Genomic DNA, 27,605 nt, shown 5'->3' with positions numbered 1-27,605 from the left:
GGGCACCACAGAACTTACCTAGCCGCACCCATGATTTTAAGTTATGTAAGGAGAGGTTAAAAAAAGACAACTCACTTCTCCCTGAAGCCAAAGTTGGTGCAATTTGCCCTTAAGAAACAAGGCAGCTGCACATCCCCACCAGAGAACAGCCACTTCTCCAAGATTACCTTTATTTATCAATTGCCAGTGACTATCCTGCTGCACTCGTTACACCAATCCCACAGCCTTAGTGTTGCCCACCACCACAAACAGAAGTACAAGGGCTGCTTTAGCTTTCACAGCCCAATCCAAACAAACATCTTGCCAAAAGTGAGAGAGGTCCATAGGCAGGTGCATCCTTACACACCTGAAGGCTTCAGCCACTGGGCACAGTTTGTGTAGTAGTAGCAGCATTACAATAGCTGCCAAACAGCCCTATCTGGCTCTAGGGTGTAGTGTGGTGACAGCTCTACAGCCCCCCCCAGTGTGCCTGTGCACGTCTGTGGCACAGACAGCATTCTGGTCCCACATCACCAGGAAAGCAGGTGAAAGGTCAGCAGTGAGTGACACTCCAAGACATAGGTGCATGATAGAGCTTCACAGAGTTTGTAGTGATGTACTAATGAAAAGGTCCATTCCCAACCCAGTGTGGCCTCCTTCCTCACCAACACACAGACACCTTCAAAAATCATCAGTCTGTCCCCCCACATCAAGAGGGTTCTGACGTAGGGTTTTTCACAAAACATGCTGGTCTCTGAGCCTTTAGGCTTTTTCTCCACAACCAGGAAGGCTAGAAACTCTTTAAAACAAAAGCTGAGATTCCCCCGACAGCACATGATGCTGTGAGTTTAAGGGGGGCGGGGGGGGAGTCACACCAAATATTGCAAGGCTCACACTAAAGTCACAAATTAGCAGCGGTGCCAAGCCCTGGAGGAAAGGGCTGCATGAACAGATAGGCAGGCAGCAGCCAAGATCATTTTCTGTAGCTGGAGCACTGAAAGATGCCTCATCATTGTCTTCCCCCAGGACCAACTCCTCAGGGCAAAGATGCTTGTAATAAGCTCATCACCCCAGCAGCAATGCAGATAGTGACAGCCCCTGTGCTTGGGGGGTGTAGGGGAGAGACACATTGCAAAAATTTGTCCCCAGCACAGCAGTCCTGACCCTAGAGCAGGGCTATGACAGGTGCATCCTATACAGATGAACACAGACCCAGGCTCAGCTGCTGGCACTATTAGCTACCCACCTAAGCCTTGCCTCACAGTCTACACTGTTTATAGCCACGTGAAGGGGGCTACACGCTGCTGAGAGATTGGGGCAACGTAGACATATCTCTAATGGTTTTAAGCAGCCTCCGTTCCTTTAAGGCCATGTAGCTAAAAGCACATTGGTGGGAGATTGTGCCTCTGGTACCCAGCAGCAGTGTAGACTGAGGCAAGGCTTAGGTGGGTAGACATACCTGAAGGCGGTGGGTATGTACTCGGATAGATAGCCCACACAGCTCTACTCACCCAAGCTGTGCCTCCCTATCTACACGGCTGTTTTTAGCAGGGTAATGTCCTGCTGCTGTTGCCCTTCTTCCACTGCAGGGAAAGTCTCCAGCTGCAGGGAAAGGCTTGGCCTCCCCCATCATAGCCTTTCACTGATGTGTAGCTACACCCAGTGTGGACACGGCTCACTTTTCACTACAGCATGTAACTATGTATGCACTACACATCACCACCACTGCCATCCCCTTCATATTGCACCTTTCCATCTGCCTGTTTTGTACCTGCAGCTGTTAGGAGTCTTCACACCAGAGCTGGCTGCACCCCAGAGAGTGAGTGGGGAAGGGAAGGTCTCCTAGTCCACTTTTCTTTGTTTGCCAGCCCTCTGGGGAGGGGCAGTTGCACTGCCTGGCCCAGGTGCTCACCGGTAACAGCACAAGCCAAACAGAGTGGAGAGGCTGTGTGCAGGGGAGGCAAGTTCTGCTGCCACTTGTGGGGATGTTAGAGACCCTGGCAACATGAGAGGGATTTAGAACAAAGAGCAGGCCAAGACCTTGAGGATTCAGTTATTCCCTGGGTGTGGATGCTCGCCACACCCCTCTAAGGCCCAGGGGGAAAGATCTGACTCCACAGAGGCTTAGCCAGCAGCCACTCTCAGCACACACACTACTGCCCGGCTGTAAACAACGCACAGGAGAGGCAGCGAGTCCTAAAAACACATGATTTTAAAAGTATTAAAACTGCAAGGTGACTGGAAAAGGGCCCTGGGGCTATGCTGCTGCTGGCACAGAAAGAACCTGTCCTTTCCTACATGCATTTCCATCAGAAACCAAGGGTCCCCTCTTCTCTGCACTGGAGGATTCTGAAGGGCTTGGGGTATAGCAGAATTGTGACATCAGAGAGCAAGAGCCCTTGGGAGAGGAAGGGATTGGTGCAGAACCCTAGGGTATGTCTACACTACCCGCCAGATAAGTGGGTAGTGATCGATCCATCAGGGATCGATGTATCGCATCTCCTCTAGACGCGATACATAGATCCCCAAACGCACTCCCCGTCGACTCTAGAACTCCACCAGGGCGAAAGGTGGAAACGGAGTCGACGGGGGAGCGGCAGCTGTCGATCCCGCACCGCAAGGATGTGAAGTAAGTGATTCTAAGTCGATCTAAGATACATCTACTTCAGCTACACTATTCTCATAGCTGAAGTTGCATATCTTAGATCGATCCCCCCACCCAGTGTAGACCAGGCCAAGGCTTTGCCAGACACTCAAGGTGGAAGAGGTCTGTGCAAGGCCCCAGCCCAGCATGCCCTCCCTCATCAGCAGGCAGAAGCCATACCTCCCTCCCAACTCTCTGTTCCTCCAAGGAGACCTCCAGTAAGAACAGGGGAGAGCAGACTGTTTCTAAAGTTAACAAATGTAGACAAAAAATAAAGGCCCAAAAGGCTTTTTTAAACATCCTGAGGCAGCAGGAAGGGCCCAGTCCTCCCCTCCCCACCTTCCCCCCAGGCATGGCATTTGGGGGCCGGGGCGAAGAGGCAGCTTGAAAACATTTTAGAAACACCTTCAAAACTAAACCCAGCCTATCAAGTGTCCAGGCTGCCGACAGCACCCAGCACAGTGCAGCTTAGTGATGCCCTCAGTAGGGTCTCTCTGCAGCAGACAGGCCAGCAGTCAGAAGAGAGCAGGGACTGGAAAAAGCAAGATGCAGAAGACAGAGTACCCAGAACACAGCCCTGGGATGGCACCAGTTCCCAACTGGGATGGGGAGGGTCCTCAAGAGCAACAACAAGGCCTAGAGAGCAGTATCTTTCCTGAACTCTCCTAGCCCACTGCAAAGCTGGGCTTCCCCTGCCTAAGGGAGGAAGGGCTCCATCGGGGAGCTCCTTCCGCTACATAAACTCAGCAGTCTCTGCTGGGCCCCGGGTTGCAAGGGACAAGGGAGGGTTCTGCTGAGGGATGGCACTGCCACGGGACAGGAGTGCTGGCATCACTGCAGTGCTCATCTCATTCAGGTTCCATTTTTGCATGGCTCCATGTGAAGAGCGATGCCATTTCCCCTCCCTCCCCCAACCCAACGCGGTGACAAAGGGGGGGTCCTCAGCCCTTTTCCTCTCCCCTCTGCCCCACTGGATCACACAGCCTGGTAAAAGCCAGAAGGTAAATAAAAAATGTGCTACATGAAAGCTGTGGCCCAAGGTTCCAGCCCACGTGGCTGGCACACACGGAGCAGAGCCCAGCTGGTGCTATAGCTAAGGGCTGACTCAGCAGATCCAGGGTTCATCTTGGTGGACAGAGCTCACCCATGTCTCTGCTTGGGGGCCACACAGCCCCACTCCTGCTACCAGTCCTTGGAGTCCAGCCAGGGAGGCAGCTGCCAGTGGGTGCGGTCACAGGGCTGGGACTGTCCCCATGACCAGTCCCCTCCAGGCAGTTCCATGTACAGGCTCAGTTCCCCAGCAGTACAGCAGACAGCGCTCTCCCTCATAGGTACACAGATCAGGCTCTCCCGCAGCTGCGTTGTCAATTCACCACCAGTGTGTTGTCCTGCAGTGGAGCCCTGCAGGGTGAGCAGAGGACACTATGTGAGCAGTACAGCCCCAGCCAGAGGCTAGCCTCTGGCACACGCACCAGCGGGCATGCTGACAGCAGACAGAATCCAGCCCCAGGGCAGAGCTGGCTGTGAGGCTGCCATGCAGCATAGCGGAGCTCAGAGCTGCACGAGGACTGACCTGCACCATAAACAGTTGCAACCTCTGGAAGCATGTCCCTCCCACCAGCCTGTTGCCTGCTGCACAGCTCAAGCAGGAGCTGATCTGCACAGCATGTTGTGCTGACGACTTCCCCATGCAGCGATGCCTGCTGCAGAGAAACGGCTGGGCCAGGAGGTTCTTCAGCAGGTTGCTAGTTACTGACCTGGCTGCTGTTTAGCCTGATGTTTGAGGAGGATCTTTTATACCCAGACAGAACAATCTGTCCAGATGTCCCTCTCCATCCCAAGTCCTAGGGAACAGCTGGGGAAGGACTCAAGAGCTGCCTCCCACCTCTAGACTCTAAGTATGCTCCTGCCAGTAGTTTGACATGGAGCTCATGAAAGCAAAGGACTAATACATTTGTTAAGATTACAGGCTTCCTGGTCCCCCCCCCCCCCCCTCAAATTCTGACTTACAGCCCCCAGCTATCCCAGCCCTGCCAGTGCTTCTCACTCCTGACCCACTGCCCCCTGCTATCCCATCTCTGCCAGTGCTCTTCAGTCCCAACTCACAGTCCCTTGCTACACTTCTCTTCACTTTTTCCACACCATTCATGGTTTTACAGATCCTTATCATATCTCCCCTTAATCATCTTTTATAAGCTGCATAGCCCTAATCTTTTTAGACTCTCCTTGCATGCAAGCCATTCCATAGTCTTTATCATCTCTGTTGCCCTTCTCTAAACCTTTTCCAGTTCCACTATACCCTTTTTCAGATAGGGCAACCAGAACTGGACACAGTATTCAAGGCGTGGGCACATCTTGGATTTATATAGTGGATGGTATCATCTTCGATCTTATTTTCTATTCCTTTCCTAATAATTCCTAACATTGTTAGCACTTCTGCCTGCTGCTGTGCATTGAGCTGAAGTTTCTTGAGTGGTAACTAATTTAGAACCCATCATTATATAGATGTAGTTGGGATTATTTTTTCCAGCCTATTACTTTGGATTTATCTATCTTGAATAATGTTGTATCATCTGCAGACTTTGCCACTTAACTATTCAATGTCTTTTCCAGATCTTTAATGAATATGTTGAATACCACAGTTCCAGTACAGATCCTTGGGGGACCCTGTTGTTTAACTCTCTCCATTTTGAAAACTGACACTTGGCTTCCTATCATCTAACCAGTGACTGATCTGTGAGGTCGCCTACCAGTTTTCCCATAGCAACTTAGTCCCTTAAGAGCCATTGGTAGGACCTTGGATGTTCAGAAAGTCACTATCCACTGGCTTGCCCTTATTCACATGCTTGCTGACCCCTCATAGTCATGCCCCACTATTTACAAATGCCATGTTGGCTCCTTCAACACATCACATTTCTCTGTGTGTCAGATAATTCTGTTCTTTACCATGGTTTCTACCAACTTGCCCAGTGCTGAAGTTAAGCTCCAGAAGTGATCCTGGCCAGTAAACTTTTTTTTTTAGAAATCAGCGTTACATTAGCTATCTTCCAATCATCTCAAACAGAGGCTTGTTTCAGTGATAGATTACATACCACCGTTAGTAACACTGAATTGAATTTCACATTTGAGTTCCTTCAGAACTCTTGGGAAAACACCAACCGATCCTGGTAACTTACTACTGTTTAATCTATAAGCGTGTTCTAAAGCCCTTTCTACTGACCAGGGTACAACGTGCAGTTCACTTATCTGCTTAGTACATGGGGACCATCCCCCCCTCCCACACCCACACCCCCCTCCTAACAGCCACCCCCAACTCTGACCCTAGAGAGTTATTGGAATGGGGTTAGAACAGAGTGGTTCAGCCCATCCTGCTGGGTCCAGCCCTGGGAGCATATTGGCTCCCACCCTGCATACATACCGCTCGCAGCAGCAGAAAACCGAGCAGGAGGAGCTGCTCTCACGGCGGAATTTGCCAGACCCTGGACTGTCTTTGCATTCGGCAATATACATATGGAGCTGTGTGATGGGCACATCATCCTCACATTGGTGCTGCAGAAATGGACAGAGGAGTCAGGCTGCCTGCCCACCAAACCTGGACTGATAACCTCCCCTCAGAGGCTCCTACCTCCTCTCAGCAGCAAGCGAGCTCTTGGGGACACTGGGAGGGGGAGCCAATCCAGGGCACTAATGGCTCTGAGGGCTGGTCAGGGCCTGTGTGAGCATGCTGGAGTCTTGAGCATGGCGTAGCAGAGACCTTGATCATCTTAGCAGAGGCCAAGGATCTGATGGGCCAGAAACAATCCCCTCACCTCACAGGCAGCCCTGCCATGTCCTGGTGCAGCCTAGGGAAAGCTTGCCCTATGCTGCCCACGCTGCTCATGTTCCAGGCCCAGGGCTGTCCTGGAGGGTGCAAGGCCAAGGACAAAATCAGCCCCCCACCCCCATTCCACCCCTTCCCTCAAACCCCATTCCACCCCACTTCTTCCCGCCCTTCCCTCAAGTGCACCCAGTCCCCACTTCTCCCCTTCCCTCCCAAAGAGGGCTGGGACACAGCGAAACAGCTGTTGGAAGCGGAAAGGAGGCTCTGGGAGGGAGGGGGAGGAAAGATCAGCAGAGCCACCAGCAGGTGAGAGGCACTGGGGAGGGGAAGGGAGAGCTTAGCTGCCAGTGAGTGCTGAGCACCCCCAGGGTCAGCACGTATGGAGCACAGGGGCCCCCCAAAGCATGGGGCCTGTGGCAGTCGCACCTATTTGCTGTACCCTAGGGACAGCTCTGTCCAGGCCTAGAAGGAAAAGTTCCACAGAACTGAAGATAAGCCAAAGCCTCCCCAGAGAGGACTTCCCAACTCAGTACCCATGATGGCAGGCTCCAGGGCCCTCACTCCGCTTCCCCATAGCCCTCAGAGGGCTGGCAGCAACAGGGCACTGGCAGCACTGCCACACGTGCTAGGGCCGGAGGAACCAGAGGTGGTGCCACTTCGAATTTAAATTGGTGGAGCCCATGGGTCGTACTGGGAACAGGCTGGCTCAGGCACACAAGTGTTTATGGTCTCAAGGAAAGCTGTCTCCAAACCATGTCCCCAGGCGATGACTGCCAGCTGCAGCCAGGTCAGGGGGAGTGGATGTGTCCTACCTCACGCGCCTGTCATTGGGTAACTAAGCCCACTGTTGGCACCATTCTTAATGAGCAGCCCAAGGAGTTCACAATACTCCCTGCTGGAAGGGTGTCGCGTCACAATATGCTGTGCTTCACCCAAAGATGGAGGTGGCTGAGGGAACCTGAGACAAGGTCCATTTCATGCAGGCTGGACATGGCTCTCGGGCCCTGACAAGCCTGCAGCCCACGGAAGGCAGCACTCCCCAGACTGACCTTGATGGTCTCATAGGAGCCGGTGATGAGTGCAATAAAGAGGCTGAGCACCATGTAGATGAAGAGGCTGATGAAGGTATAGAGGTAGAGCTGGCTGAAGAGCCACACCAGGTAGCTGTTCTGCTGCATCTCAGCAAAGGTCACGAACATATCATCCCCGTTGATGAGGGAGAAGAGGCATTCGGACACCATGGAGAGGGTGCGGAACTGTACATAGGGGAGAAAGAGCCAAGCCCCTGAGTTCAGGTATGGCCAGGCAAACCCTGGAGCAAAGCCACACGGGGAGCTGGAGCAGCGCTGCGTGACCATCTAGGCTCAGTGGCAGCAGAGCTACCACCAACACAAATCATCCCCCTTCATAGCAAAGGGCCCTAAGCTCTATCCAGCCATTAGCCCCCTTTCCCAAATGGATGCAGAGAGGGGAAGGGACTAGCCAACATCCCCCAGCAGAGTAGGAACAGGAGCAGGCCCCCGAGGGCTCCCATTTCCTGCTTGCCTCATGCCTCTCTCAGCATCCGCTGCTTGGTGCTGCCTGACCAGGAGCAGAGACTCTGGCAGAGCCAAGCCAAGCCATGGGCCAGAGGTTCTGCTGTAGTAGCCTCACCTGCTCCAGACCCTGTACTGCACTAAACAGTGCAATGGGACGGAGAGGGCAATTCCTCGCTGCTGGTACCCACGGCGCAAGGAGAGGCCGATGCCATCTGGGTTGGAGGAAGGGCTGTGGTGTCTCCTGCATTTTGTTTCTATTGGGAGGTTCCTTATGGATCTCCCCCCACTGAAGGGACTGGGATGGGGATCAGGAGTGGCTGTGTTCTCCCCTAATGCAGGGCAGTGCTTGGAGGGTTATTGCCATTTTACAGGGCAGACCTACCACCCGCACAGCAGGAGACTCCAAGGCTCTGGGATCTCTGGCTTGGGCTAGGGACTTGGAATTCCACCCAAGCAAAGGCATGACTCCAGTGCCCTGTACCACACAGACCTAGCCCCCCAACATGGTACAGTCCCCTCCCCAATGCCCCTAGCCAGACCTAGTCCCTCCCTGGACCACAACATGGTACAGTCCCCCCATGCTCCTAGCTACAGTCTGACCCCCCCCCCAGTTGGTACAGTGCCCCCAACACTCCCAGCTGCAGCCTGGTCTCCCCAACCAACTCTGACATGGTACAGCGTCCCGTGGTACCTTGACATGGTATGGGCCCAGTACGATCCACCCGCAGAAGCAGTAGCCCAGGTAAATGACAGCAACACAGCAGCAGAAGCGGATCACGTTGGGGAGGGCGACCCTCATGGTCACTATGAGAATCTGGAAGAGACAGATGCGATTGGGAAACACTAATAGTGCAGGGACTCTCCACCAGGGCACCCAGCATCAGCAGGCAACGCCAAAGGGCACACCATGATGGAGCTGGGTATCCCCAAGGGATGATGGGATCAGTCAGCACACAGAGATCAGATGGGAGCAATAATAATTGCACAAAGGTCTGGGAGAGGAGGCAGCAGATGCAATAGAGGCCTGCAGCTTTGCATGGCAGCCAGCAAGGCCACAGCTACTCTGTGCTGAACGTGCAACGGCATCAAGTCATAGAGCAGGGAGGCATATGTCTTGCTAGAAACTTTCCTGCAGAAACAGCACCTGGGACCGAGTCCTGTCCCCAGGCCAGCAGCAATCCTCCAGAGGAAAGGTTCAGGGAGCTGAGTGTGCATAGCTGGGGAGACCCTAGTGGCTGCTGTGGCAGAGGCTGCTCCTAGAAATAGGAGGGACATGTCAACCCAGGGGAGGAGGGGCTTTTAGGTGGCCCAGGAAGAGGACCAGGTGCAATGGCATGATATCACAGGGCAATGAAGCAGAGTATCAGGGCGAACGATCAGGCTGCAAAATGATTCTCAGAGGGAGCACTGGAAGTCCCATCCTTTCGAAGCACTTATGTGGAGTGGACAGAGCATTAGCTAGCACAACAGGTTTCCACTGAATTGCTCCATTTTTGTTTGCTGAGAGAGCAGGGCTGGAATAGCAGGGGGTTGCAAGTCAGCACTGAGGGGTATTGGCAGAGCTGGGGGAAGGATGCACGCCAACTGGAATCACAGGGGCATGGCTGCAAGTCAGGACTGAGGGGCATCGGCAGAGCTGTGAGAGAAGAGCCAGGGGTAGGGAGATGCAGTGGCATGCTGTAGGTCAGGATTGAAGGGGCAAAGTCTGCCCAGGCCTTCACTTCGAGCAGAATATAGCACTTCGGGCAGTGTTGCCACTCACTGGGACAGAGCTCTCTCACTACATGCTGTGTGTGCATCTGCATGCAGGCATCACTCACATTGTATTTCTGGAAGAAGCTGAGGTAGCGGATGACCCCGACCCAGACCAGGAGAGTGGAGGTGCCCAGAAGGATGCTGCACACGTCATAGCTGGCAAAGTTCTGCAGACACACAGACACAGACACATCAGGTGACCTCACAGCAAATGTGCCTCCCATCATTAACATAAGCTTAGGTGCTGAGTGTCCCAGACTACCCATCACTCACCACCATTCCACCAAGGGTTGTGGTGGTTTCTCCATCACTGACAATTTTTAATTCAAGATTGGATGTTTTTGTAAGAGCTCTGTTCTGGGGAAGTTCTCTGGCCTGTGCCAGACCACATGATCACAATGGTCCCTTTTGCCCTTGGAATCTATGAATCCATTACAGCCAGGGGAGCAGAACCCAGCTGACAGCTACAGGCAGGTGGACAGGGGAGCCCAAGGAGCAGCAATACAAGACGCTGAGGGCAGCATGCATCCCATTATGCATTTGGAACATGATGGATTGGACAAGGGTTGCATCAGTAAAGGCCTCACAGCATCTGGAGTAGGGAGGTGACAGTCCCTCACTGGGCCGCTCCAGCACTGCCAGGCATGACACCTTGTGCTCTCAGGAAGCAGCGAGGGGAAGGCAGGTCAGCAAAAAGCAACAGGACCAATCAGAGGGCAGAGGAGGAGACTGATGACTCCCAAGCCTGGCTCCATGACAACAGCACAGTCTGTCAGTCCTAACCCAGGCAGGGGTCCCTTTTGGGATGGGCCAAGGGCCAGGACAAGTTGGGCTCAGGATCAGGACAGGGTTGGCTAAGTACTGGCATGGTTTCCCAAGGAAAGGGAGGAAGCCACTCGGGCCCTTTTAAACTAGACAAAGACCTGCCATGAGGACCTAGTGCCTTGGGTCCCCTACACCTGATTTTTACGGTCTGTGGCAGGGAGGGGCTGTACACTGGAGGGGGATCGTCACTCAGGGCCCAGTATGGATCTGCGCAAACCAGGACGACACTCCATTCCCTCACTCCAGAGTATGTGGACAGCAGCAATCCGGCACCCATATGCAGCTAGTGAGCCACCCAGTCTCAGTCGGTCCTTCCCTGACCCTCTCTCCCTGCTGGGAACAGACCAGGCAAATGGTGCCTCAAGCTCTTCAGGAGGCTACAGAGCCACATGATTACTGCACTGATCTTACAAACAGCTCTGAGTTAGGAGGGAACATGACCCCAAGGCAGGCGGTTTGGCAGTGCCCACATCTGCACCTAGGCTGGGATCGCCATGCCCAGCAAGCTGCCAGCCCCACAGCCAAAGTCACTTGTCAGCAAGACTATTGGCTGCCTCTCTGTTTTGTGACTTACTCCCATTGAGTGCCCTGGGGCCACTAGGGCGCTAGTTCCTCTAGTTCCTTGGTGCAAATCCCCTCAGACTGCAGCTATTAACAGCTCTAGCAGGGGGCAAATGGTGCATTCCCAGAGGACCAGCACCTTCCTCTCCTCCTCTGGCCTGGCTGAGCAGGGTTCTTGTCCCTAACCCTATCAGGGAGGGGCAAGGAGGAATCCCAGCACCCCAGCCACAAGAGAAGAGCAGCCCCCCGCTGGGATCAAAGGTGTGGCCTTCCAGTGGCCCTGCACACCCTGCCAGTGCCCCTGCCCTGGCAGCATTCCCAGGGTGGAGAGGAGATGTTTTGCCAGAGAGATTCTCTGGGAGGGTTCCCTGGCACAGCCCCATGGGGAAGAGGGGGAAGAGAGCACACAGGAATGGATACCTGTCCATCCCCTCACCTTTGACTCAATTCCAATCTTCATGATGGTCCCGGACACAGTCAGGACATCACTCACCACCAGCAGGATATACCAGCCATTCACAAACTCCATGCGGTCTGACAGGCAGACGTCCTGGTTGTAACGTCTCTGAAAGAAATGGCCCAACTCCTGCAAGCAGAATGAAGAGCAGTGACGAACCCACAGCAGGGACAAAGCTCCACAGGCAGGGGACTGAGGTGAACTCCCAAGAGTCCCTTGGGGATGTTTGTGTTAGAACATGGCTGCTGGGCAGAGAAGGCCTCAGTGGGAGCAGCAGGGCCCCCATCTCCCAGAATCCTCACCCTTGCAGAGGGAGAAATAGACAAAGCAAAACTCCCAGCTCTGCCCAGTGCTCCAGGAGAGTGAGATTTTCATCTGGCTCAAAATAAAATTCACATTTGCCCTTTTGACCAGGTCAGATCACCACGTTTCTCTCACTTCACTGGTCTGATGCTCTGCTCACCTCCAGGGCAACTCAGCTGGGGACAGCGGGTTCCAGGCTCTGACAGCTGAGCCATTCCCTCCCCAGAGATGCCCATGGCCCTCAGCCTTAGTCAGTAGTTGTGTGTCCCAAGAGATTCATAGGAAATGCCCTGGGAACCCTCCCTCCTGCCAGAGAGACCAATCCTCAAAGGGGATAGCTGCAGCAAGCACAGCCTTACACCCAAGTGGAGACCCATTGTTCCTGAGAGGCTGCAGGAGTGCAAGGGGTGTGCTGTCAGAGTCTAATGTTTGTGCCCAGTTGCACTCAGCCCAGCAGGCTAGGCCAGTACTCACATGCTGCAGTATCAAACCCCGGATGATGGAGCGGGCACACAGGATGAAGGACAGCACACAAACAAAGATCACAGCCACGTCGAAGAACATGCGGAAGGTGTTGTCTCCTGGAAGAGGCAGTGGATCTCCTCAGCAAGGTAACACCAGGGCGGCCAACCGGAGCCCAGAGTACAGTGTGGGAGAGCCCCAGTACAGGAGAAGCAGATAAGGAGACAGGCTCCTCCACAAGAGCCGAGCGCTCAAGGGTCTGAGAATTGAGCCTGCAGTGCCCAGAGCCCACATGCCACACCAGCCTAGAACGCCCAGCAGAGAGCAGCCACCATCATCAGCCTGCTAGACAGCAGGGGTGATACCCAGTGCCCATCCTGAAGCCAGGACTTTAGTTATGTGGAAGTAAGGAGTAAGCATGTCTGCTCCGATCACAGGAGCAGTGCACAGTCTGCCATGGACAACTGCCCTGAGTCACATCACCTAGAGATCACTCTAACACAGCTGAACAGATCCCTCCACCTGCCCAAATCATCCCCCGGCAGAGATCTAGCTGAGGAAGGCACAGCCCAGAGGCGAGGTCACATTTGAAGTGAAAGGGAATGTCTAGAATGGACAGGCCTTAATGGTTCCCAGCAGCGCTAGCACAGCCACACCAATGGCCCTTCCGGTTAGCAGGGGTGGGGGGAGAGGAAGACTGCCCTCAATTCTGTCTGCCCTTCCCATCCCCTACCTCGGCCATAGATGCTGGGGTCCTTGCACTCTTTAATGTCAGCTTTGTTGTCCAGGCTGATCTTCACCCGGCCACTGTGAGCCTTGTTGTCAAACGTGATCTGGTGAAGGAAGAGGAAGACTGCTACTGCACAGCAAGGTGGGGATGGGATGGCCAGGAACCTCTCTGGCTGGATAGTCCTCACCAGTCCTGCTCCCACCGCAGGACTCTCACTCTCCCTTACTGCAGTCCTGCTCTGCAGGGCAGCATGTGCCAGCAGCACAGCTGGGTCTCACGCTGACCTTCTGACGGAGAACCTGCTCAGCTAGCCGCCATGCAGAGAGGGTGCATCTGGCAGCCCCGCAGGCTCAGGGAGCCCAACTGGGCTCCCGCTGGCTCTCTGGGAAGAGTTCTTGGCTCACAAGCCAGTTGGAATCCAGCTCCTGAGCTGGTTCTGCAGGGCTAAAAAGAATGAGCGGCAGCAGACTTTTCCGTCACTTGAGTCAGCAGGTGGCACTGTGGAGGAAGGGCAATTTTCAAAGTGGCTTTCCACCTAAGACTCCCACTAGAACTGCACCACAGCCAGAAACCTTGGCCTCCTCCCTGGCTCCCTCCTCTTATGTCATGGCTGCTCACCACCCGAGGGACACAGCCCAAGGAGCTACCTGCATGTTGCTTGGAGGAATTCAGCCTGACCACTCCTTTGCTCAAGAGCAAGCGCTCCCTGACAGCAAGAGCAACCAGGCTGTGGGGTGGTCTCCCAGGAAGAAGGTAGTACAGGCTAACGGCTTGTCCATCTCTAACGCTCATGCTTCCCTCAGGCAGCTGCAGCCCTGGGGGAGTCCTGGCTATGTATTTCTCTGGTGCAGGCAGGCCTTCTGCAGCCCTGGCTCAGAGCTGGGCCGGGGTTACTCACAGTAATGGTGAAGGTGTAGCAGTCTGGGATCTCATTGTTAATGATCGTCTGGATGTTGATGGCCTTCAGTTTAAACTGGATGGTGACATTAATGAGCCTGCAGGAGACAGCGATCAGACTAACAGGATGGCTTCTAAGTGGTACGTTCCATTCCATTGCTCCAAAAGGGAACGGCTCTTCACAGCTAGAAACTCAGCACCACACAACCCCTTTCAGCCAAAGTTACACAGGCCCTCCTCCCATAAGAAGCAGGTGTTTGTCCATTTTACAGATGGGGAAACAGCAACTTAGCTGAACTCAAGGGGGCAGTGGCAGAACCAGGAGCAGAACCCAGAATTCTGACTCACTGCTCCGTCCCAACCACTAGATAACACAGCCGAAACAGAAACCAAGGTAACGTCTTTACACTGCAGCTGGGAGGTATTATTTCCGCCTCGGTAGATGCATGTGCACTAGTTCTGCTTGTGCTAGTGCCTAAAAATGACAGTGTGACCACCGTGGCTGAGGCTAATCATCCTAGTACAACCACAGCTAAGATCCTAGGTACGGCTCATGCAGCTAGCCTGAGCCGCCACCCAGGCCACAGTGGCCACGCTGCTGTTTTTATTGTGTTAAATTGAGTAGCGCACGTGCCACACCTCCCCGCTGCAGCACAGCTGTACCTTTAAAAATAATGCCATGGGCCTAACTGGTGGGCACCTTCTGAGCCACCTCCCCCCACCAACACCACCTCCTGCTTGTTAGTGTGTGGGAAGCATTGCCCCTCACCCCCCAACCCGTAGTCCAATTCAACAGGGAGCCATCACCTTCAGACTGGTCCTGCTAGAACTAGGACGTACGTCTTTCAGCTCAAGCTGGTGGTATCTTCCCCAACCCTGCGCTCACTCACATTATACAGTGGTCGCCGCACACATCCTCAACACCACAGACTTCCTAGGTCTCTATCACATGGTCTTCCAGAGCTTGGCCAGATCCTGGCAGCTGTGGTCTCTTAGCTGCTGAGTCCCCAGATTTAGCAGCATGCTGACTAACCACTTAGGAAGCAGAAGTTCTGGTAGACAATGCAGCAACAATGCCACTGTGCTAGCACAGGCTGAAACAGGCCCCAGAGCCCACGCAAGAGGAAGGGGAAGGGGAAAGAGGGATCTGGGGCACAGGAACAACGAGAATAGCTGATTCAGCATTTCAGAGCCCAGCTGAGCACACTGCTCATATGCAGGAGTCCCTAGGAGCCACTGAACAAGATCAGAAGCTTTTTAGGATATTGAACTGTTCTGCTCAACTAACGCTTCTGCTCTGCCAGTCAGCCTGCCCCCCAGTATCCCCCAAACTCAGCCCTGCCAGCCAGCCCCCACACCTGTCATCCCCCTGACACACACACACTAACTTGGCTCTGCCAGCCCCCACACCTGTCTCCCCTCCCACCAACTTACCATCAGCCAGTGGGCCAGCACGTCTCCCCATCAGCACCCAGTGCCAACAACCAGCCCCCCCACGTCTCCCCCGCTCACACCCACTTACCCACCAACTCGACCCAGCCAGCCAGCCCACCAGTGTTCCCTCTCCCCCGCCCACCAACTCGATCCTGCCAGCCAGCCCACCTAAGTTTTTACCCCCCCCGGCCATGCCTTTACCCTGCCACAGAGCCTAGCCACTTTCAGTCCCTCACTCACTCTCCATCACTCTCAGGCCCAGGTTGCCCCACTAAGAAATATGAAGATTGTCCCTGCTGCACCCTATGGTTTCACCCCTCAGCTGCAGGGCTTCTGCCTCTTACACTCATCAGGCCTTGTCTACACTACAGGGAAAATCAATGCAAGTTACGCAACTTCAGCTATGTGAATAACATAACTGAAGTCGACATACTTAGATCTACTTACCGCAGGGTCCACACTACGCTATGTCGACTGGAGACGCTCTCCCATCGACTCCCCTTGTGCTTGTTGTTCAGGTGGAGTACAGGAGTCCAGGGGCAGTCAATTTAGTGGGTCTTCACTAGATTTGCTAAATCGACCACTGATGCATCAACCTCTGTGCATCGAACCCCCAGTTAGTGTAGACAAGCCCTTAGTAATAATTCTGCATGAAGTGTGGTCCAGCCGATAGAGCACCGGCCTGGGACTCTGCCATTGGCCTGCTTGGTGACCTTGGGAGAGTCAATTCCCTCCCCATGCCTGTTCCCCTCTTATCCTGTGTTTGTCTTGTCTACTCAGATAAGGCTTTTGGGGGTGGGGGCTGTGCCTCACTAGGCATCTGTGCAGCACACTGCACAGTTCTGTGACAGAAACTGAGTGACACTGTGGTGGGAGATGGTGCCGGCTTAGCAGGGCCCACAGAAGCAAGTCAGACCTGTATATACTTGAACTGAGCTCAAGCAAGTGACTCTCCCCCTCTGGCTGAGGAAGTTGATTCATCTCTGTCCAGCGACCCTTTTCATGAAGGAGGCTGTTTCTGCTACAAAAGCCCTAGATTTGGAATCATCGCAGCAGGAAACTTCGAAGAGCTGAAGCCACACACGATGCTGCATGCACTGCCCCCTGGGTAATGCTGCCAGGGAACTAACAAGGTCTCCCCTCCACCAGTATCAGACCCAGCCACTGCTCAGTTTCACCCCTTTCGGCTCCCTAATAGTATCCCAGCAACAAGTCTAGCCCCCTTCCCGTGCTCAGCAACTTGTTTGCCCTTTTTGGTTTGGAGCAATAAACAAGGACTTCCTCCCAGCCACACCGGGAATCCCAGCCTACACCCCATAGCAAGTGCAAGAGCCAATACTCTTCAACCTCCACACTGTCCCAGCCAACCTGCTTCTAGAGACACCTCCCCCAGGTAACACTGCCAGCGATCCTAGCTTTGACTGCATCTCCTGTTTTCAGCAGTTAGCCGTGCACTGCCCTTGGTAATAGAAAAGACGCCACCTCATGCACAACATGCCGGGAGAGATAAGGCACTTACTTGTGAAACTTGAGCGTGAAGTTCCGGTAGCTGGGGTGGGACTGCAGGGAAAGTGTCTCCACAGGCTGCAGGGGCCAAGGCATCCTTTCCATGGGGTCCACACCCAGGCAGTCTGCAGAGGGAGGGGAGGCTGTCCTCAGAGACGCAGCCCAGCCAGCACCCAAACAGGGCCTACTGTCCCCTCCCAGCAGCAAGGAAAGGCCCCCCCCCCCCCCACAATAGCACCATTTGCCACCATCAGGGACCAGCCTGTCCCCAGGATTGAGCCAGAAAGGAGCAGAGAACAAGGACCGAAGCCTGCTTTTCAAACAAGAGGTAGGAGCTAGTCCAGGGGTCAACAACCTTTCAGAAGTGGTGTGCCAAGTCTTCATTTATTCGCTCTAATTTAAGGTTTCGCGTGCCAGTAATACATTTTAATGTTTTTAGAAGGTCTCTTTCTCTAAGTCTATAATATATAACTAAACTATTGTTGTATGTAAAGTAAATAAGTTTTTTAAAATGTTTAAGAAGCTTCATTTAAAATTAAATTAAAATGCAGAGCCCCCCAGACTGGTGGCCAGGACTCGAGAAGCGTGAGCGCCACCGAAAATCAGCTAGCATGCCGCCTTCAGCACATGTGCCATAGGTTGCCTACCTCTGAGCTAGTCTAAAGCCAATCCACCCCTCACATGTTTACAGAGCACTTTAGCATGGCATCTGTCCCACTACGCCATGGGCAGCGATCACAGGCTGGGTGCAACAGGCAATGCCTGCCTAAGGCACTCCCAGCAAACGCACCCCCCTCCCCGCCCCCACAGAGGCCACAGCAAGGCTCCAGGAACTCACCTGCCAAAAGAGAGCTCACCCACCGCCTTGGATTGAGCCTGAGCAAGGCCTTGGGTGCACTTCCCTTCCCAGGCACCACTGGGGCTATAAGCCACTGGCACTCACTTTTTCCCCACCAAGGTGTGTGGGGACCCCATGGAGAGGTGCAGGACAAAAGCCTAGGTAGAGACAGGGGCACAGACAGCAAGCCCACACTTTGCAGGGCATTGCCACCTTACCCAACTAAACCCTCAACTCTGCCAGCCAGTCAATGCCTGTTGCCACCTCTTCAGCTGTCATGCAGCTTGGGCACCACCCGATACTCAAAAGGCCAGGGTGAGCACACAGCTGAGTGGGCAGTAGTAAGCACCAGCCCATGGGGCCCAGCAGAGAGATCCATCAGGGAGCCTGACAGCACTCCAGGGACCCAGAAGCACCGTGCAGCCCGGGGCTACTTACCTGTGATGATCTTCGGGTCGATGTTGAAAGTGTCATTGGCAGGGTCGATCTGCCCTTTGCGATAGTACTGCTGGCACAGCATGAGGGCCGACTGGTTCCCGCTGCACTCCCCATGCACGTAGGCGTAGCGCCCGATCGTCTCGTTAGGAATGGCCAGGTACTGGGGAAGGAGGAGACTTTACTACCCTGCCCCAAAGCCCCCATGTCAGCAATGCTCTGCTATGAGCCATGGAGAGCCCTCTGTCTGAGCCCACACCACTCCTCCCTCACTCTGCTCAACCCAAAGGCTAATGCCCTGAAAATCTGCAGATAGCCGCTTTGTATCCACAGATATCCGCATACCATGTTTGCGGATCAGATGTGGATACAAATCTTGTGGATTTGTATGTGGATCAGATGTGGATACCCCCACACAGGGGTCTACCAATGGCTTCCTGCCCAGCCCACCTAGGTCTCCTAGGACCCCAGTGGGTTCCTCTCACCTTCTCCACGGCATAGAACATGTGATCATAGAGGTCCCTCTGCGTATAGACAGCATGCGTGTCCTCTGACCCATCCACATAGTCCTTCAGAAACAGGTGTTTGAAAGCAATGGTGTTCTCCTCCTTGAACGTCACCACCATCTGATTGCTGAGCCCAAAGAGGATGAGCTGCAGAACAGGATGAAACCAGCTGAGACCGCTGCCCCTAGCAACGGCTTACCATTGGAGTGTGTCATTCTATAGAAACACAAGCTTCACTCACTCGCACAGCCTCTATTACACAGCTGCATCAGCCTTTTGAGTGTTACAATCTCATCTCAGTCAACCTGACCCAGAAGCTGGTTTCTAGAATCACTATAACTACCTCTTTGGCTAGAACATTAAGAGCTGGAGGAGAGAAGCAATGACCGACAATCATCTCTGGCAACAGCAGAGCACTCTAGGAGCTTCCACTGAACAGTACAATTCCACAGAGGACATACGGTTTGCGACAGCAGTCGTAAGTGGCGTTATATTAGGCTATTGGGGTCTCAGAGCACGGCGATGGCCCCAACCTCTGCTATAAGCTTCCTTGTCATTGATAGTTTTAGGAACTAAGTTGGAGTCATCTTTAAGGAGAAAGCCATACTCCCCTCCACACTATGCCTTCTGCTTCAACATAGCTAACCTCCATCAATTACTGGAAAAGTGGGAATAAGGAGAAATAAGAACTTATATCATTATTAAATGTCAAAGACGTCACATTTCCCCTTGTCTAACTAGAGCTACTCCGACTGGAACACAGGACGGACAGACTGGATCAGAACCAAGATGCATCTTGACAAGCACCAGATGCTGCAGAGGAGTGGGTGAGAATCCTGCAGTAGCAGATGAGGGATATCGGTCCCCACCTAGGGCTCACACGTGTCACTGGTAGCTGCAGATTGCCTAAAGACCTGAAGCAGGGGGTTCAATATCCCCTTCCACAAGACTTGTTATCAATTACAACTCTGGATATTATCGTTAGCTGTATAAATGTCCAATCCCTTTTCAAATCTTGCTGAGTTCTTGGCTTCAATGACTCAAGGCAGAACTGTGGTACAGAGCTCCACAGTCTGATCACAAATTGACAGGTGGGAAATTCAAAGCTGAAAAGAGGATATATCTTTTCACTCAGTCATTACTTTAGGCAACAAGCCCAGTCTTTTCAGTCTCTCTTCATAGGAGAATTTTCCAGGCCATCAATCATTCTCAATACTCTTCTCTGAACCCCCTCTAGTTCTTCAGTACAGGGCCGCCCAGAGGATTCCGGAGGCCTGGGGCCGTTGGCGGCAGGTGGCTCCGGTGGACCTCCCGCAGGCGTGCCTGCGGAGGGTCCGCTGGTCCCGCGGCTCCGGTGGAGCATCCGTAGGCACGCCTGCGGGAGGTCCACCAGAGCAGCGGGGCCTGCGGGAGGTCCACTGGAGCCGCGGGACCGGCAAGCGGCAGGGCGCCCCCCGCGCGGCAAAATATCTAGTGCCGGCCCGGTTTGGCAGTGGGGGGCCCTTCCATTCCGGGATCCGCCGCCAAAGTGCCCCAAAGACCCGCAGCGAGGGCCGCCCACCGGCGAATTACCACTGAAGTGGGACCCGACGCCAAAGTGCAGCCCATTCTTCGGTGGTAATTCGGTGGCGGGGGGCCCCCGCTTCGGGTCTTCGGGGCACTTCGGCGGCGGGTCCTGAACGGAAGGGCCCCCCGCCGCCGAATTACCACTGAAGACCAGGTTACACTTCGGCAGCAGGTCCCGCTTCGGCGGTAATTTGCTGGCAGGGGGTCCTTCCGCCCCAGCGTGGAAGGACCCCCCCGCCAGCGAAGACCGGGAGTGGAAGAAGCTCTGGGGCTCGGCCACGCAAGAGTTTTCCAAGCCCCCCGGAGCGAGTGAAGGACCCCACTCCAGGGGCCCCAAAAAACTCTTGTAGGGGCCCCTGCAGAGCCCGGGGCAAATTGCCCCTCTTGCCCCCCCCCGGGCGGCCCTGCTTCAGTATCCTATCTGTTATAAGGTTCTCAGCACCGCACAGCGTCCAGATGAGGCTGCACCACCTACTGGATAAAGGCATTAGAATATTCTCTGACTATTCACTATCCTACTCTTTATGCATTATTTGCTTTTCTGACTGCAGCTGCACAGTGAGCAGAACTACTGTCTACAATGACATTCAAGTCCCTTTCCTGGGGGCAGCTAATTTACACCCACCAGGTGAAGGAGTTCAGATTTTTCCTTCAACATGTTTTGCATTTATCAACATGAAATGTTATGCCACCATGCTGCCTATTCATCCAGTCTGGTTAGGTAATACTTTGGATCTTAGATTAGAATGAGACTAGGCTTGGCAACATGTTTGACCACAGTCAAATACTGTCAAATATTCCAGCAAGAACAGGTGGCAGCCCACCCTACCCTTCTGATTGCACCATGGTGCCCTACTTTCATGTTTTAAAACGTCATAATTTGCATTTTTCTGAGTTAAAATAGCTAAAGTAACTTATTTTTTGTAATTAGGCATAAGTATTGAAGGCTGAGCCTACTGGAGGCCATAAAGTCTTACTAACCAAAAAAAAACAAAATAAAGTGTCACAATAAGTTAGAATTTTAGAATATTTGACCAGCGCCTGACAGGTCAACTGGCCAATTACTTTTTGATGGGTCAAATTCCCTACCCTAAATCAGGCAGCTACTCAGTGAGGTAAGGCCTTCTTCTTGACAGGGATTTTACTCCAGCTATTGCTTTCTTTTAAGTGTGTCTTTACGAACTGTCTTTATTCATTACCGCTATCGATGAAATCTTACCAGCTAGTGATATTTTTAGAGATAAAAGTGCAGTTTTGCCCAAGTGACAAATGGGTTTCCTGTACTCAGCAGATGTGGGGGAGGAAGTCAGCCAGATCTGATGGCTTCAGAGAACACAGTTTGCTTTTTACAGAATGAGAAACTAGTGATTAACTAGTGCTGTGTGTACACTACAGAGCCCATGCTGTCATAGCTGTGCCAGCATAGCCCCTTAGCATAAACACAGTGTACATCCACAGGAGTCTTTCTACTGGTACAGGAACGCCAACTTTCCGAATATTAGCTACCCAAGAAAAGCCACCTTCTGTAAGCATTGCTATGTCTACACTGAGGGATTTCTGAGCACTGGTCTGTGGCTGAGGGAGGTGTTTTTTTCACACACCTGACTGAGGCAGCTATGCTGGTACAAGTTTTAAGTCCAGACCAAGCCTAGAACAGTTCTTGGAGGTGCAAGAGGGAGCATGAACAGTCACTCCCACCCACACAGGGAGTTAAAGGGGAGCTGCATCCTTTATCCAAATCTGGAGTCCCAACCCTTCTTTCACACCCTCCCTGGTGCCACTGTCCAAGGAAAGCTTCCCACTCAAAGTTTATTCAAACTGCCTGTTAGCTGCTGAAAGGAGGAGAAATGACAAAGGGAAATGGGAGTGATAGCCTAGATGGGAAACAGATGCAAGGAGATACCTAGGCAGAATGGGAGTAAACAACCTTGAACCAAACAAGACCAGTGAGGGGCCTGGAAACAGGAGGAGAAAGGAAAGGAAGATGACCTTTGCTGCTACATTTGGATACGCTGGAGGGAAGGGAGAAGATGAGATCCTGGGAGGCCCCAGAAAAAGATATTGTAGCAGCTGAGGTGATGCCAGAATTGCGGTATTTAAAGCTCCCTCTGTCAGTGGATTTGAGGAGGGAAGTTTCAGTCACAGCTCAGATCTAGACTCCAGCATTTCACATCAGTAGATGAGCCGCTTGCAGAAGGCCTTCCCAGACTTGATTTCACAAGTTGCTTGGCCAACAGTTATGTGAACATTATTCACCTTCCACCAACTGTTCTTCTCCCTGCTCTTAAGTGCTTTGGATTTTCCCCTTGACGTTCACATATTAATACAGAGATATGCTCCCACTGAACAAGCTAGATGCAGAACTCACTGTGTGAAGATTCTCTGGCCTAGATGTCAGATGAGATCATCCTAATGAATAATTCACACAGCTCACCCTCAGCAAGAGCTACTGATGGACAAGCTTGGGAAGGGATTTGAACAGCAGCTTTAGAAGCAATTCCAACATTTAGATGAGTGCAGAATAGAACAGTTGAGGGTGGTTTTTAATCACATCACCTCTGCATCCAGAGGAGTTACCCAGCGGGCAGCCAAGTCCCTGTGTTTATCAAGAGCCTGGTGTAGTTTCAAGCCTATTGAATTGCACAACTATATTGTGCAATTCAAACACAAGGCAGAAAATGCACATGCAGAGGTTCCAATAGCAACATCAATCATGTCAAACTGCGCATATGTCCCAATCTTACATAAGAACAGCCATACTGGGTCAGACCAAAGGTCCCTCTAGCCTAGTATCTTGTCTTCCAACTGTGGCCAGTGCCAGGTGCTTCAGAGGGAATGAGCAGAATAGGTAATCAAGTGATCCATCCCGTCACCCATTCCCAGCTTCTGGCAAAGAGCTAGGGACACTATCCCTGCTCATCCTGGCTAACAGCCATTGATGGACCTATCTCCCATGAATTTATCTAGTTCTTTTTTGAACCCTGTTATAGTCTTGGCCTTCACAAGATCTTCTGGCAAAGAACTGTACAGGGCGACTGTACGTTGTATGAAGAAATACTTCCTTTTTTTGGTTATAAACCTGCTGCCTAGTAATTTCACTTGGTGACCCCCTAGTTCTTGTGTTATGAGAAGGAGTAAATAACACTTCCTTATTTCCTTTCTCCACACCTGTCAGGATTTTATAGACATTTACCATATTCCCCTCCTTCATCATCTCTCTTCCAAGCTGAAAAGTCCCAGGCTCATTAACCTCTCCTCATATGGAAGCTGTTCCAAACCTCTAATGATTTTTGTTGCCCTTTTTGTTACATATCTAGAGCACCCAGAACTCAAAATCAATGGGAAAGTAGGATCAAGCCCATCTCATTTGCAAATGCTGGTCAGAGCATTAGATGTGCAGTGTGTCCTCATTAACCTCACTGACAATTTTAAAGCAGGAGGTCCCAATGTGGTATGCATACCCTTGCGGGTACACAAGACATCTCAAGGGGAACACAGGAGAAAGTGTGTAACAGTGGGTTTCATTTATTGCATTTTCATAATAGGCTACTCAGACAAAGCTTTAAAACTGTGGGAAATTGTTCTATAAAATACAGTAGTTAATTTACTTCATGATATTCCAGCGAGAACACAGATATACAGAAACGCTGACATACAGAGCCCTCACCTCCAATGACTGTACAGTGTAGATTTAGTTGCCTAGCAACTATCCAATCTAACTGAGCTCAGAACTTAGTCAGGGTTATTTTTTTGGTTGTACACATCACACTATAAGTGAAATATGGACAGATGGCTAAAGACAGGTAGTGTTAAGAAGAAGTATCAATGATGAGAAGGGCAGCTGCCAGATCTGGAAGGGGGCATGCAATAACAAAAGTTTGAGAATCCCTTTTTAGGAGAAACTCAGGTTTAAAATAATTACAAAAAAGTTACCTTCCCCATATTATTACCACCATCTTTGCTTAATTATTCAAATTTACTAAATCCAATTTACTTGCGTGATAGTTCTCCCTTTTGCATTGCTCTCCACTTGCAAAATGAAGAGACCAGCTCATCAGTTTATCAAAAACATTTTGCAGAAGAGCAAGACTTCCTCTGACAGGGCTCACGTTAATTTATGTTTGCAGACTCTCATGTGCTAGCACAGGGCTGCAATGGTATGGCTAGGTTGCAAGTGCCACTGGAGGATGACAGTTTGAGGAGGAGATATTTCTACTGATTTTGTGTTTTTATAAAACCTGAACTGAGCCAGTTAGGCCCCTTCCATTTTTGCAAGACCGACCGAGCACAAGCCTAAAGAGGCAGCATTCATGCTGCACTGATGGAGCTCTGTACATTCAATGCACTAACGGAGGGGTCGTGCGGAGCACACACTTACACGGTAGATCTCACTCTGCTGAATATGCTGCCCATTGGCTAGTGTTCCAAGCTCGTTTTCAGTCAGATAGTCAGGCCACTTCCTCATGTTCCCATCATGTGCCTGACTACAGACCACGTGGTTTCAAAGTACTGATTTTCCTTTCAGCAGGCTCAGCCTGCACACAGAGCCTGCCTGAGTGCCCCAGCCTAGCATTACTACCCAAGAGCAAGCAGTCCCCCAGGCTGCCTGATCTATCACAGGAGACTGGAGTTACCCTGAACAATGGAACCCGAATGACATGGGCTGCAGGTTGCCGTAGGCCAGAGTACAGTGCTTTTCCTCTCCATGCCCCCCCAGCCAGCCCCCACACACCTGGATGGTGACAATGATGATCTTGATGATCTGCAGCACCAGCTTGAAGGGTTTGCGGCCTTTGGCGCGGAACTTGTCACACGGGCTCATGAAGAAGTACTTGAGGCGCCTGCGCAAGTCTTCCTCCTCAGGCAGGAGGGAGGCGGAGCCCACGCCCGGCCCGGCCCCCCCGTCTTGAGACCCATAGCTATTCACAGGGGTCAGCAGCCTCTGTGTCTCTGGGAGGGGGAGAGTGGCAGGAGGTAGAAGAGACAGGAATATAAATGTAAGTCACCATGGTCCTCACCTCACTGATATAAGAGATGCTCCAGAGCCACTCACCTGCCCCAAACCCTAGGAGGGATTTCAGATCATGGCCAGGTTTAGCCAGCCTGTTCTCTTCACCAGCCTCCCTTCCCGCTCTCAGGCTCCAGCAAAGTGGTTTGTCACCTCAGCCTAACTTAACTGCACTAAACAAAGATCTGAATGGTTGGAGGGGAAGGGCAAGACACCCTCCCTTCCATGGCCTTAGAGGTGGGGGTCCAGGTGTTTCTCAAGCAGCCTAAACCCCCAGGCTCAATAATCCTTACAACTCAACCCTTCACCATCTGTACGTCCAACAAAAATGACTTCTTCCTCCTTGATCTATCTGGTGTGCCCTCTGACAGGAGCCTCATGGATCCAGCCACTTTGGCTCCTCAGATGAATCAGACAAGACGATCAACAGGCCAAATGGATTTCTAATCAGAAAGGTGGTTTATTTACTACCTGGCAGTGGCCTCAGCAATGACCTAGATACCAGCTCCCTAGGGTTTGGCCAGATGATTTCATGTCCTCATAGGACTCAGAAGAACGCCACCTAGACAATTGTTAGGTGCCCTATAGAGCTACAAACAACACAGGGTCCTGCCCTGAGGAGCCTATAGCCTAGATTTAGACTGGAATGTAACAAACAAGGATGGGAGGCATTAGGATTATAGCAGGAAGATCTCATGGTTAAGAAAGGTAACATCTTCATTACAGTTCGACCATGCCACACAGCATTTCATGAGACACCAGTTCATTGCAGCTCTAGAACCAAGGAGTAAGAGACCCTGTAGGATCAGGCCATTGTTACCCCCAAAGGTCCAAGTGCATATGTGTTTTGTTCTGTGATATGGTCCCTTGTCAGAGGAACTTTCTGTATCAGTCCTGGCATGGGAAACGGGTATAACTGCAGTGTCACCTCAGCATGTGCTCTAGGAGGGGGATAAGAGCTCAATGGCCTGGTCCTACTTAGGTTTGTGAATAAAGTTTTCCAGACTGAAGCCATGCTGGAAGGCAGCTCCACCACCACCACAGCTCAGAGTTTTCCCAAGCAATCATAACAAGAGTAACAAGATTTTGAAGAGGGCCAGTTCTACTATTCAGAACCCTTGGGCAGCAGTGGAAGTTATGAGAACGATTGTTATTGCTTAGCTGCTGCTTGAGAAAAAGTTCTGTTACCACAAGCACTGGAGCAAGTACAATCCAAAGGGTCCTCCTCCTCCACCAGAAAAAAAAAAATCGAACACAGAAGCCTGGAGGTTGGGGAAGGGGTTGAATAGTTGAAGCCCCCAGCCCTCCCCCACAACAATCAGGAGGAGACACACAGCCTGGCCACCAGGAGTCTGAGTGCTAAAAGCCACTGGACCAAAACATAAAACACCCAGGCTTCTGGGAAGGTTAAGGAGAACTATTATAGATCCCTTGGTAAAACAACCACACCTGCAGATACTTCCCAGCAGTGGAACATGCAGAGCTAAGGCAAACCCCTACCAGGTACTCAGAATCATTGACAATAAACCTGACATGGAAACTGGGAGGCAGAGGACACTGCAAACCAAGAGAACAGCAACCCTGCAGCACGACAGAGTTCTCTGCTCCACTGTAGAAACTATGATGGAAGATGAGAAATTCTCCCAACTTTCGGAATGGACCTAAGTCGTTCCAACTGTGCCTGGCCCTGCGAAAAACGACACACACACACACACTGAGCTGCGGCTGAACTGCTGGGGACAGGGGAAGGGATGAGCCCCCAGCGCACTGGGAACCCTGCCCGGGCAGTACCAGTGCATGCTCTCCCTAGCAGCCCCGCAAAAGGAGGGGAACTAGAAAGTGCCTCGTCTCCCGCAGGGGCCAGAAGGAGCTCCAAGCAGGAGAAGCCCAGCACCTTTCCCCGCAGGGAGCTCCCGGGCCGCCGCCCGCTCACTCAAGCCCAGTTCCTGCTGCCCGGGGAGGACGCAGCAAAGCCGGGCTCGGCCAACCTCCCCCGTCCCTTCGGGGCCGCACGGGACTCCCACCCCGGGCGCCAGTCCGAGCCGTGCCAAGCCCGGCCCGCTGAGCCGAGGACGGGGCGGGCGCTGCTGCAGCCGCCGGGGAGCGAAGCAGCTCGGCAGCGAGCGGGAGGGAGGGAGACTCGAACCCGGGCGGCCTCACCTGCGGGCGGGCTGTGCGGGCGGCAGGGAGCGGACATGGTGCGGGCAGCACGAGCCCGTCAGCTGTGCGAGCGGAAGCGACAGCGCGCAGCCCGCCCCCATCACGTGCAGGGCCCCGCACCGCTCCTCCCTCACGTGACCCGACAGAGCTCCCAGTGCCGCATTGCCCGGGGCGGTCGTGC

The 27,605-nt window shown here is 52.6% G+C and overlaps 1 protein-coding gene across 1 annotated transcript; it reads right to left on the bottom strand.

Moving 5' to 3' along the window:
- Positions 1-155: 155 nt before the first annotated feature.
- On the bottom strand, positions 156-27,510 carry MCOLN1 (mucolipin 1). Its single transcript, XM_030545414.1, has 14 exons — positions 27,425-27,510; positions 24,989-25,206; positions 18,670-18,837; positions 18,188-18,347; positions 16,925-17,036; positions 13,973-14,069; positions 13,078-13,177; positions 12,357-12,463; positions 11,559-11,708; positions 9,802-9,903; positions 8,673-8,795; positions 7,493-7,699; positions 6,042-6,172; positions 156-4,024 (listed from the first exon to the last, which is right to left on the bottom strand). Exons 1-14 carry the CDS (start codon positions 27,459-27,461, stop codon positions 3,988-3,990), a joined length of 1,749 nt encoding a protein of 582 aa, XP_030401274.1. The 5' UTR covers positions 27,462-27,510; the 3' UTR covers positions 156-3,987.
- Positions 27,511-27,605: the final 95 nt, after the last annotated feature.

Source organism: Gopherus evgoodei, unplaced genomic scaffold, assembly GCF_007399415.2.
Source record: "Gopherus evgoodei ecotype Sinaloan lineage unplaced genomic scaffold, rGopEvg1_v1.p scaffold_37_arrow_ctg1, whole genome shotgun sequence".
In the NCBI taxonomy this organism is placed as follows: Eukaryota; Metazoa; Chordata; order Testudines; family Testudinidae; genus Gopherus; species Gopherus evgoodei.
Note: the sequence above shows the minus strand (reverse complement) of the source record. Positions and strands in the feature narration are given on the sequence as shown.

Coding starts and splice junctions, on each gene's coding strand:
- MCOLN1 (XM_030545414.1), bottom strand. CDS start 27,461: ATGTCCGCTCCCTGCCGCCCGCACAGCCCGCCCGCAG. Junction 12,464..13,077: donor CCCCAGCATCTATGGCCGAG/GTAGGGGATGGG, acceptor TGCCTCTTCCAG/GAGACAACACCTTCCGCATG. Junction 6,173..7,492: donor GCTCCTATGAGACCATCAAG/GTCAGTCTGGGG, acceptor CCATTTCTGCAG/CACCAATGTGAGGATGATGT.